Source organism: Oratosquilla oratoria, chromosome 30 (genome assembly GCF_046742065.1).
Source record: "Oratosquilla oratoria isolate Oo_2021 chromosome 30, ASM4674206v1, whole genome shotgun sequence".
NCBI classification, from domain to species: Eukaryota; Metazoa; Arthropoda; class Malacostraca; order Stomatopoda; family Squillidae; genus Oratosquilla; species Oratosquilla oratoria.
Genome location: NC_134806.1, coordinates 50,552,707 through 50,565,457, shown reverse-complemented (window position 1 = coordinate 50,565,457; position 12,751 = coordinate 50,552,707). Strand labels below are relative to the sequence as shown.

Sequence of the window (12,751 nt, the reverse complement as noted above, 5' to 3'; positions counted from 1 at the left end):
GAGGATCTTAATAATTTTGTGCACTTGGTTGGTGAAATGGCAAATGGACTTCAGTATCTTAAAGTGCAGTGTGTTAAACTTACACAACCCAGAAAGCAGGTATAACTTAGATAACACTTTTTAGGGAAAAGTGAGTATGAGAGAGACTTGGGAGTTCTAGTAAGTCCTGACCTTAAATCCAGGAAACAGTACATTAGTGCCAGGAATAGAGCTAACAGAGCATTAGGTTTCATTGCTAGGATGGTTATGAATAAAAATGCATAGGTAATTATCAAACTGTATGGCATTATTAAGAACCATCCTTGACTATGTGGTACAGTTTTTGGTCTCTATCCTATAGAACGGATGTCAATTCACTAGAATCAGTACAGAGGAAAATGACCAAAATGATACATGGGCTCAGAAATTTACCTTACAAGGACTGGCTAAAGCACCTTACACTCTCTGGAAAGATGCAGAGTGCAGGGTTATCTAATAGAGGTGCTCAAGTGGATAAAAGGCTTTAATAAGGGAGATACAAACAAGGTCATCATATTAAGACAACAGGGTAGGACTCGCAGTAATGGATTTAAATTGGACAAATTTAGATTTAAGAAATAGGGAAGAACTGGTTTACTAATAGTGGCCAACAAATGGAATAGACTTAGCAATCATTAGTGAGCACTGAAACTATCAGTTGTTTTAAGAAAAGGTTAGACAACTTTATGGCTGGGGATGACAGATGGTGACGGACAGGGAACTGCCTAGTATAGGCCTCATAGTCACTTGAGGTCTCCTTCATTAGTGCATATGTATGAAGGATAGTGCCTATGGCACTGTATGGAGAAGACTTGGAATTGAAGGAGGTTGGTAGAACCAAATTGTCTTTGAGAGGAAATGTGTAAGAAGTATGGCAGTACATTGAAGATGGATGGACCAAGGATTGTTGGTGGAGAGAATGTGGGTAGATAGAAGGGTGCTGAGAGTTGGGTATATGGGAAGAATGAGGGAATGGAAAACGGAAATAGACAGAGTGCGTATAAGACCAAGAATGAGTTGGATAGATGGAGTGGGGGTGGCATTTGATGTAAGAGGAATGTATGGTGAGCAAGGAAGAGAGAGGAGGAGAAAGATAGGAGTATATGGAAAGTGGTTGTAAATGGATGGGGGGAAATGATGTGGTCCAAAGGGAAGTCTTATTTTTGCTGTAAAATTCTCAAGTGGACGGGGGAGGGGCATGGTTACCCGGCTCCGGAGCAGTTGTCCTCCACCTGAGCAGTGTGGCACAAGAGAGGGATGACCCTTCATCTGTGTGGTGGTAAGATAGAAGGAACAACAAACTGGTTTTAGATGGGTGGATGTTTTTTTTTATTTGGCAACTTTTAAGGAAGAAAAAGAGTATTGGTATATGGATATGCATGTATTTTTATCAGTACTTAGCAGTAGACTTTTTAATGAGAAATAGTAATGTATTTTTTCTTTGTTTTTCAATTTCAGGATTATCTTTTTGATGCAAAGCTTTTAACTGATGGAGCACCACCCAATGACAGAGGATGCAGGTACTGCGGAAAAATTGGGCACCTACAGAAAGACTGTCCAAAGAGAAAGATCTCGCAAGAGCGTCGAGACAAGAAAGCAAAGTACAAGGAAGGCTGGAAGAACAAGAAACCGACTAGGGAGGGAAAGCGAGGTGGGCCACAAGAACAAGAGGAAGAGCGGGGCAGTAGAGAACAACAAGCCATGAAGATAAATGCGCATCAAGGTAATGTTGAACTTAAAAGTAAAAAGGTGAAAGGTAAAGGAAAGAATCGTCATCTGGAAGACGGAGAAGACGGAAGGGAAGGGGCCGTAGCCAGAGCGGATAGTCAGAGTTACGCTAATGGCAAATTGTGTAGTCCAGTATCAGTCAATATAAATCCAGGTTATAGTCCAAATGATCGAGATCAGTCTCAGTGTGTGTCTAGGAGGCAAAGTGATTTAGACTACGAATCTAGGATGTCACAAAACCAAAAGAGCAAAAGTGGTGAACAAGGACAGAGTATTTTCGTTCAAAAAATGAAAGAAGCCAAGAACTTGAAGAGGATGAAGATGAAGCAGAAGTATATTGAGAAGGCCAAACGAAGAGAGCAGGATTTGATGAATGTAAGAAAGAAAAAATTGCAAGAGAAACAAAAGTCGTTGGGTGAGACGGATGGTTTGGGTTCTAAGCCTGCAAAAACAAAGCAGATAAAGAATATTACCGAACAACAATCTGCCAAAGGAGGGGTGACCAAGAAGAACCAGAAAGACACTCAGGACTCGCAGCACCTCGCCAAAATGCTAAGCCAAGATCTTAGGAAGATGCTGAATGGTGGAAGTAAAGGAAGCTCAGTTCCACAAATGGAAGGCGGAGGGGGAAAAGACACGTCAAATAGTAGGAAAGGGAGGGGAGACACTGAAGGACGGGAAGGTTCTGTATAAGAGCTGTGTAGTTGAAGTCTTGTGTCAGAGAGAGTTTGAAAATCCTAGCAAGCCCTTGAAAAATGCGGAAAAGTAACCTTGCAGTCAGAGTTTGGGAACTAAGAGGTAAAACTTTTATTTTTTTATTATTTTTTTTTTTTAAGTCAAGAAATGTGTTAGTCATCAATATCCAACCGAAGAGAATTAGGTTTGTGGAAGGTTCTTCATATCCAAACAATCGTTTATTTTGAATGTTATTTCTTCCAGTTGACGAATGCATGTAGCTACCATAACGGGTCTCAAGAACAGATACATAGATCTTGTAAACAAGACAAATAGCCCATGGCTATGATAGGTTTTTTTTTTTTTTTTTTTCCTTCTTTCTCTTTCATTTCATTGTATATTAGATATATCTTTGTTTTTCTCTTTATCTGTTATGTTATCTTGCCAGATTATTATTATTATTATTTTTTTTTTTTTTTTTTAATGAATGAATGCATGTGAGTGTACATATGTGTGGGAGTATTCCTGCATGTGTATGGGTGATGGAGAGGGTAATGGTTGTGGGATACAAATTCTTCAGTTGTTCAATTTTGAACAGTGGACATTGCTGTATGTTAGCCCTACTCATAGTTCAAATATATTGGTTTCTAGATCCATCAGTGATAATATTTTCCAATTTTTTTTACATTTTAGTAATTAGAGAAACTTCTTTTTTTTGTCCATTGTTTATACACCAGTTATTTGTTTTTACCTGTATAATTTATTTTCGTTAGGATTGTTATTCATCTGTGATGAACATGGGAATTAGGTGTGAGGCAGGCAGTGACTGTAGTGGGGTATTGTTGCTTTAGTAAAGTGGCAGATTTTTTTTTTTTTTTTTTTTTTTTTTTTTTGAGATGCAGTTGGTACTAGAAGAGAAACTGAGAGATATCTCAAATAACAGCAATACTTTTCCATTCAAAGTGAATATGGAGTATGACACAATTCTTTATAATGAACAGCATTTCATATTAGTTCATTGTCATTTTGTATTTTAGTGTTGGACAGTTTTTAGCAGCATAGACATCACAGTAGATTTTTCTGAAAGTTACATACATGATCTACAGGTGCAAAGCTGTTTTTATTTAATTGTAAGTCTCCGTATAGTGCCAGAATAGCCTTACGAGTGTTTTGCCAGGTAATTGTTACTGGTAAGTACTAAGTATTGTCTATATCTTTTAAAGATATTTTATACGTAGATTCTGCGTGACTGTTAAGATTCGACGTTGATTTTTTTGGTGGTTGTGTATCATATCCCTCGCTTCCCAATAAAAAATATCCAGATAAACAAAGATTGGTTTGGCAATACCTTCATGACACAGCCTCGCTCAGTAACTCACAAGGATTGAATCTCTGGCTTGTTTTTGCGATTTCTCCGGCCCCGGTGACGAAATTGGTTGGAGCTCCGCACGTGGGGGAACTCTGGAGTTGACTGGATATTATCTCTGCTCTCATGCATGTATTTCAAATTAGGAAATTTTTTATCAATTTTGCCGATTGATTCATTGAAGACAAATTTGTTTTTCGTGATAAAAGTTATACAATTAAGAATTGTGCTAAATCTTTTTATTAAGGAGATAATATCTATCTTCCAGATGTTGCCCCTGGAACTTCTAACGTAGCAATAGCTGACAAGCCGTGCGGCACTGCGACTGCCATCACGTCCTCAGTGCTATCCCACAGTAGCCCGTCCTTCACATCCGCTTCTTGTACCAATCACCAAAATCTCGCCTCCTCTCAAGGTGGCGGAACCAGCAAGCCCTTGCGGTTCCCACCCGAGAAGGAGAAGGCTTTGATCGACAATAGTGTCGTGACTCGGAGCATGGACACCTTGTTACGTGATTGCAAAGAACCACCAGACCGGAATTCTTTGGCAACAAACGAAGGTCTTAAGGGACCAATTGCAAGATCGAATGGGGGCTCTGTAGCACATTCTGGAAGTGAGCTATTAGGGAAGAGTCCGTTAATCCCCTCCACGAGTGTCGGAGTGCCGCCAGGGTTCCACGGTCCGTTAGTCTCTCCGGTAAAACAAAATACATCTGTCGGTAATGCAGGCATTAGTGGGTGCGGTTCCTTCCTCAACACAAGTTTGCCGGGGCATTATAGAACACATAATTCGGAGCAACCGTCGGTTGATAGCGGTGCATCAACATCTTTCCCGTCATCGTCAGGTGTTTCTCATACTCAGCAAAGTAGTCATGTTGTGACCCAGCCCAAGCAGTCGTCGTCGGTCCTGCACACGACAACGGGAAGCGCCCTACAATCTCAAGTTTTGCACCTGCAGCAGATGCAGCCACAACAAATACAGCAACAGCATATACAACAACAACAAATACAACAAATGCAGCAGCAACAACGGCAAATGCAACAACAACAAGTTCAACAGCAGATTCAGGCACAGCAGCAACAACAACAACAACAACCGCAGCAACAGCAGTACTTTTACAGCTTAACCCCAGCGGCTCTCTTTCACATGGCAAGCCAGGCAGCCAATGCTGTTAGCGGCAGTAACCAGAGTTCATCAGTGTCAAGTACGAGTGTGAATGAATCCAGCTGCTCAAGTTCTGGAGGACAGGGTCGATCGACAGGAACAAATCCTACGACGCCAGTAACCACAGTGCCGCCTCCTCCAGGGTTCCCGGCTCCCGTGACGTTAGATTATCAAGGCGAACCTCTAAACGGATCGGGTTACAATAAGCTGGTCCTTGGCTCACCTCTGTATCGCATGGATGGACCTCCCGGGCATAGTGAAGCATCCTCGATTGTTCCCTCCAGTAACCCACCCCAGTCCTTCCTTGCTCCTCTTGGACAGACGGTCAGTGGCCCAGGACTGCCCAGTGGAGTGTTTCATTTGCAGTCCGGGTCCTCGAGTGACCAATACCCAGGCGCCGTTGGGTCGGCACAAGGATTTACCGAAAGTGGTCATGCACAACAGCAAATGGCACACTTTATGCCAGCCCAGATATCACAGGGCGTAGCTCCTCCCCAGGGTGTCCCTCCGCCTCAGGGTCTTGGCCCTCCACCTCCCCAAGGACTACCGCCTCCTCCTCAGGGTGTTCCGCCTTCCCAAAGTGTCGCTCCTGCACAGGGGATGGGTGGAGGATCGGGCGTGGCTCCACCCCCAGGTCTAGCCTCGCTACCTCAGGGCATGAGCGGAGGGGTAGGCAGCGGAGTGGGGCAGGGAGCGTTACCAGCGCCTATAACGCAAGGGCTTCAGATTACCGTCCCTCCGCAGATGCATCAACACTTTACGCAACAACCCAACTTTGCTCAGCAAGGATATCAGGTAAGTTCTTCCTTATGTCATGCTCGTAGCTGTCAGTATGTTCAGCCTAGCCATGCTCTGTGAAGATCTTGATGTAGACCACAAGTTCTCTGTGTATTTCCTTACTTGTCCCATAATTATGTATTACTGCTTGTTTGCCTCATGGATAAACCATTTGTCATCACCAAATAATATTGCTAAATATCCACTAACTATATAAAAAGGTTTTTACCTCCATAGAAAGGAGGTAGACAGCCAAGGTACGTGCCTACCCAGCACCTATCCCTGCGTCCTACCCAGTGCCTGGGTCAGAAGAATGCAACAAGACACAGCACATCCAGAAGAATGCAACATGACAGCACATCCACAGCATGGCCCAACAGCTAGAGCTGAATTAGCCCCACCACTTTATTTACATGGTGACCGACCTTCCTTTTCTCCTCACATGTTAATAGAGAAGAGAAGGAGAAATTCCTTCAGGCCAGATCAATTTTATTATCCATTCACAACCACTATCCACTCACACCTATCTTGTCCTTTCCCTGCTCAATACATTCCCCATGTACCCAGGCCCCCTTCATCCATCCCTCTCAATCTTGGTCTTCCCCTCAGGTTCATTCCATCCACCTCTGCCTTCCACACTCCTCTTGCTAGTCTTTATTCCTTCCTTCCATATATCTAAACCATCCTAGTATTCTTGAATCAACCCTATATGCAAGTTCCCTTTCTACCCTTGCCCTCTGCCTCACCACATTTGTTACTGTATCCGTCCTTATAACCCCCACCACACGTCTCGAACATTTGATCAAAGTCATGTTTAAATTCACCATTTGTATATCTATATATCAAAAGTGCTTCTTCCCCCACGCAAGGGAGGTTGTCAGCCAAGGCATGCACCCACACACCTTCCATCCATCTCACACCCATATGTTTCCCTGTTATGAAATCTTTTTGATCCCTGTAGATGAAGTCTCATCCCTTAACCCTTCCCTTTGAATTCCACGTCTTGGGCCCTTACACTGTTGTAACCACAGTCGCCCCATCATGTAATCTTCCAAGTGCATCCATCCTCTGATATCTATTTTTCATGACATTTTATATTCCACAAAGACATTTACTAGCTTCCTTCACCCCTACTCCCTCCAACCTCTTTCCTCCAAGATTTAGCTCCAACTCCCTGCCACTCTCACCCTTTATACTTCCCATTGCCTTACTTTTACCCTCATTCAATTTCAAATTTCTCCTCTCACATATCCTGAACTCTGTCACCAATTGACTTAGACCCTACCCTGACCCTGCCATAAGTGCAGTGTCATCCACATACAAGTGGTTCACCTCCTTCCCTCCAGTCTCTTTAACCATCTGCAATCTTCAGCCTATCACCTTTGCATTTACCTGCCATACTACCCCTTCCATATACATAATCAAGAAGCATGATGATGTAACACAACCCTGGCACAGCCCACATTCACCTCAAACCACTCACCTTCACCATTCTAAGCCACACAAGCTGTACTATTCATGTAAAAGTACATCTTCAACACCAACTTTCCATACCTGGCACCCCAAACCTCCTTTCTGTTCCATCCATTGGCTTATCTATTTTAGCATTCAAATCTCCCAACACCACATTGTCATTCCTCCCAAAACTCTCTAAATACTTGTTTAAATCTTCTGAAATAACTTCCTTTGCTATCCTTTAAATTTTCTGAAATGACTTTTTTCCTCTCCACTCACTCTCAGATCCATATGTACACACAAAAACACATCTTCTATCCCAGTCTCACCTTTGCTCATGGTATCCACAAAGACACTTCTTTACACCCCTTCCCTCTCTTGCCCCTTCTTCACTCCCAGCACCTTCCCCATGACACGCTCAGGCTCACCTCTCCCTTTCAGCTTAGTTTTACTTAATGCTAACACATCCATCAACCATCCTACAAACAATCCACCTGTCTTCCATTTTACTCCCATATGTAACACAACCACGCACATTTAATGACCCAGTTGAGTTCACCCAGACCCTCCTATGCTTGATTTTTTGTAGTAGAAATGTACTGAGTGCAGAATCCCTAGTCCCATCACTCCATCCTGTGTAGTCACATGGGAAATGGAAGGGTGGCAAGATACTTCCGTACCCATAGGGGGATCCAGAAGAGGGGATTATAGAAGTAGTTGGGACAGGCTCAAGGGAACAGGATAAAGGAGGGGCAGTTGTGATTCAGAGATACTGTTCCCCTATGATTTAAGATTTTGAAACTAACATGGACAAATGATGAGTGGCTCTGGTTTGTAGGGGCATCCACAAATGATTCCCTTAAGTAGTTTTTAGTTCATAGCTCTACTTGGGACTGCCATCACCTCTCTAGGTGTCCACAAACCTGAAGTTGAAACTTCGTCATTCTAGACCATGTCACACAGTTATACATGGCCATCGAGAGCCATTGCGCATCAGACCAAAGGGTCTCCTGTCAGCATGCTCCTCCTTTGTAATCCTTAAGGGCCCCCACTCTAAGTGGCAAAACATTACATAAACTTGGACTTAACACAAACGACACCATTAATGACATGCTGTAAGAACCTAAGACATTGATGCTGTGATGACTGTAATCAAACCGGACAACTTTATGATGAAGAAGAAAAGTAGCTCTAGCTGTATAAGTCCCAACTTAATCTATTTTCTTGATTTCCAATTATGATATTTAGATTTGAATTTATGTATTATTTGAGCTTGGAACTGTTTATATGTGACTGGCTCAAAATAGTAGAGAGAGAGGTGCAGTTGCTGGTTGTGAGCTCTCTAAGCGTGGAAAAGTGTAAGAAATACATTTGAAATTTATAGAGATCGGCTCAGTCCAGAGACCAAGTGCCAGCCCTACAGGGTTGCACCTCCTGATGACGTTTTTCTAATGCCCTTGGAGGTGAGGGTGTTTGATGGGTTTCGAAAATGGGCAGTAGCTTTACTGTCCGTCTTGCAGGACCACCACATAAAAAATCCCATTGTTGCTCCCATGTCTTGGTCACATTAAGGTCTTCTAATGGTGTATTAGATAAGATTGATATTGATTAATGATTGTCTTGTTTATTAACCGAAGATGCAGTGATATTCGAACCTTTTGGTGTTTTGGTGAATTCTAGATGACTGTTCCGGGAGGTTTCTTCCAAGAAATCATCTTTGGCGACCCAAACCTGTCAAGCGGAGGGACGGCCAACCTCAGTGGTGGACAGCAGCAGCCCAGCAACAGCCTCCATACGGCAGATATGGTGCAAGAGGTCCCGTACCATCACCAGCGGCCAGACGTCTACGAGGGCAACATGCCGCCACCCGCCCTGCCCCCTTTCCTGGCCCAGCACTCTGGTCTCGTGCCCAATCCGCACCATGGGTCTCTTGGAGGGCTGCACCCAACCCTGGCGGCCAGTCCCCCAGGATCTTTCCCCCCAGCACCAACATCGGTTATTTACATAGACAGTGAAAGAACGGGAGGCCAGATGATGCAGTAATAGTGTTGCAGGGTTGCTGGTCTCCAAAAACAGGAACACACACACACACACACACACACACACACACACACACACACACACACACACACACACACACACACACATACAATATCGAAAGATGAGTGCAGTTTTTGCCAATGGTCACTTTGAGAAATGTTTACCAACATCAGGGTTAGGAACTGTTTCACTTTGATGACACGAGGGGACCAGTGCCTGGGCTGCGCGTTATGGGCTGCGTGGACGCGGTCCCACCACTCCTAAGGCTGTGTATTCTTCATTTAACTGAAACCAATGGTATAGCTCACTAGTATTGTCTGTCAGTTGGTTTTAGAGTTTTTAAAGACTGTTTTTATTCTGACACATAGGTAGGGGCGTGCCAAAAATGTGTTGCCCAACTACTCTCGGTCTCTCTCTCCCTCTCTTTTATTATTATTATTTCTTCCATTTTAATTTTTAGTCAGTCTGGTCTCGTTCTTATTTTTCTTTATTTTTCATTCTTTCTTTTGTTTAGCCCAAGTGTTTTTCTTTTTCTTTTCTTTTCTTTTTTCTTTCTACCATTTTATCATGGACTTTTATTTCTTTTTCTGTACTGTAGCCCTGTCTTCTACCATTTTTTCATCCGTCTTTTCTCTTCTCATTAATCTTATTCTAACATTTTTAAACATTTTTACTTTTCTTTAGTATCTCTTTCCCTGCCCCTTTCTTCCTAAGTCTTGTTAAGTTTTCCACACCTTTCCTTCTCATAATTCAATCATTCTCTTTTCCTCTTCATCTACTCTTTTTCACAGTTCTTTCCAGCCGTCCTTTTGGCTCTCTTGCTTGAGTTTCCAAACTGCAGGAAGGCAGTGGTTTTAGATGTGGTTTTCAGTAACCCTCTTGTTACCATGGCCCACATTGTAGATTGTGTCATTGTAAAAACCACAGAAATTACTGAGCCAATGGTCCTCGCTTGAACAAAGTCTCACAAAGCAGAGGTGTTGTTCAAGCGAACATTCATCCTGTAGACGTTTTTCTAATGCCCTTTGATGTCCGTCACGATGGAATCTATAACATATGCCATGATAGCGAAGGGGTTGAGGTATTTATTCTGTTTTGTGCCTTTCATATATTTCGCATAATTGTTTGATCTGTAGACTGTGGCAAGAAGCGTAAATGTTACTTGAAAGTTGGCATTTTTGGGCTGGACTCCTATTACCTCAAAGGCAATAAATACAGTAGTGGTAGCGACTTGATCAAGTCACGAGAAGCAAGTGTACTAAACTAGTCAGTCTTGTTAGATGTTAGATCAAAACTCAGTCTAACTATACTTGCTTTGCCCATAACACACACCTAAACCCTGGATTTGTTTCATGAAATGCGTGAAATATCTTTTCATAGATTTGACAGCCATTGAGTTGCAGTGATGAATATGACAAGGTGTCTATTTTCTTCAGCATTGCTACTTAATTAGAGTTAGCGTCATTTCTTGTTGGTAATTGAAGATATTGTGATGCTGTATTGCCTTCTGGTGGATTATTTGTTGACGCTTTTCTCTGTTCGACCCTTCACGTACCTGACCTCTTTCATATCATTCAGTTTGTTTTGTTTTTTTATTCTTTATTTTGGATATGCAAGTGTTGCGATTGCGTGTATGCATTGTAAACTTATCATTCTTATTCTTCTTGTTTTATCCATTTTGTATTGGGTTGATTATATTTCTGGTCAGAATGTGATGTTTAAAAAAACTGAAGAATGGTATATATATATATATATATATATATATATATATATATATATATATATATATATATATATATATATATATATATATATATATATATATATACTTTCTCCATTATGATTTAGTGGGTGTTTTGGTTAAAATTTTTGAGGTGCTCGTCCATGAGGACGGGCGATAAGGCCCCTGTACAGGTATATGATCTTATGAAATGCATCTCTTAGTTATTTTGGTAATGATGACAATTAAATTTTAATGCAAAAACTATTCTTTCAATCAGATCAATTTCACCACTGTACTTTTTTTAATTATTACCTTCAACTTTTGTGTTGGGTTTGTTTACTTGAGCGAGAGTTCTTTTCTGGTGGACGTAACATCTGAATTTTCAAGTTATGATTTGGATGGTGACTTACTGCTTATTATTCCATACCATTATATGGTATTATAGAGGATTTTGTAAAGACTCAACTATGAGATAAATTTTTCACACATGTTGATAAGGACTAAAGGTTAGAATATTTTTACGAGCAAGAATGAAGGGTTAATCATTATACTGTGCCTTGTTGGGTGGACTGTGATGTAAATGTCATTAACATGGCATCCCTCCGAAATTAAGAGCTGACAAGTGATCAAGTTCATGAAATTTGAATTTTGTACAAAAATGGTCTTGTATGATATATTCTATCATGAAATGCAAAGTAAATTTTAACAGAAAATAATAATGATAATCCCAATAATAATGTTAACCATCCCAGTATATAAAAAATGCATCAAAGATGTTTATTTTACGATTACACAAAGTTCTTAAGCTTTTAGGAACATGTCAAGTTTCGACTTGAATATGTGTGTATGCATGAGTATGTGAATGTAGATTTCATATGCATGTATTTGTATACATTGTGTGTGTATGTATATATACATACATATACCAAGGCTTTTTCCCCCTTACAAGAGAGGTAGCCAAAAAGAAAAGGCATAAAATCATTCCCACCCATTCCATCCCTGAATACACTCCACACCCCTCCACCCTCCCTCCCATCTTAGCATCATGTTGCTGAATTAAAATACAGTTTGAACTCTTGAAATGCTGTAGATGTCCTCAGCATTTCAAATAAGAGAGAAGTTCAAACTGTACTCTATTTCATAAACAAAAAGAATATTCTGTGTTGCACTTCCTGTCTCTGTGCCTATTTGTGTGATTTGCTACATTGCCTCTGGTCCGAGCAGTGTGATGGGGGGGGGGGAGGCCTTTTGGTGTACACAAGTACATAGAAAGAATGAATGAAGACGAGGAGAAAGTGTTGAAGGCAGAGGTGGATGTAATGAACTTGGGGCGATGACCGAAAATGAGATGATGAATGGGATGAAGGGTGCTTTGAACATAAGAAAAAAGGAGACTGCAAGAGACTATAAGGCCTACACTAGGCAGTTCCGTGTCCATTACCACCACCATAAAGTTATCTAACCTCTTAAAACAACTGATAGTTTCAGCACTCGCTATGTGATAACTAAATCTATTACATTTGTAGACCACTTCATTGGTAAACCAGTTCTTGTCAATTTCCTTAAATCTAAATTTGCCAAATTCAAATCCATTACTGCGAGTTCTGCCCTGTTGTCTTAATATGATAACCTTGTTTGCATCACCCTTGATCCACATGAACACCTCTATTAGATCACCCCAAACTCTGCGTCGCTCTAGAAAGTATAGATTAAGTTGCCTAAGCATGGCCTCATAAGGGAAATTTTGGTTATTCTCCTTTTTCCTGATTCTGGTAAATGAATATACATTCTCTCAGTTGGATACT

General features: G+C 41.4%; 1 protein-coding gene across 4 annotated transcripts in view; it reads left to right on the top strand.

The window, feature by feature from the left end:
• LOC143041189 (terminal uridylyltransferase 7-like) overlaps nucleotides 1-9,335 on the top strand; it is a 63,916-nt gene extending 54,581 nt beyond the window's left edge. For all 4 annotated transcript variants that reach the window (XM_076213023.1, XM_076213026.1, XM_076213025.1 and 1 more), the window contains 3 exons: nucleotides 1,477-1,741; nucleotides 4,056-5,746; nucleotides 8,864-9,335. In XM_076213023.1, coding sequence (XP_076069138.1) covers nucleotides 1,477-1,741; nucleotides 4,056-5,746; nucleotides 8,864-9,226 — 2,319 coding nt within the window. In that variant the 3' untranslated portion in view covers nucleotides 9,227-9,335. The remainder of the gene's footprint in view (nucleotides 1-1,476; nucleotides 1,742-4,055; nucleotides 5,747-8,863) is intronic.
• The last annotated feature ends 3,416 nt before the right edge of the window (nucleotides 9,336-12,751 follow it).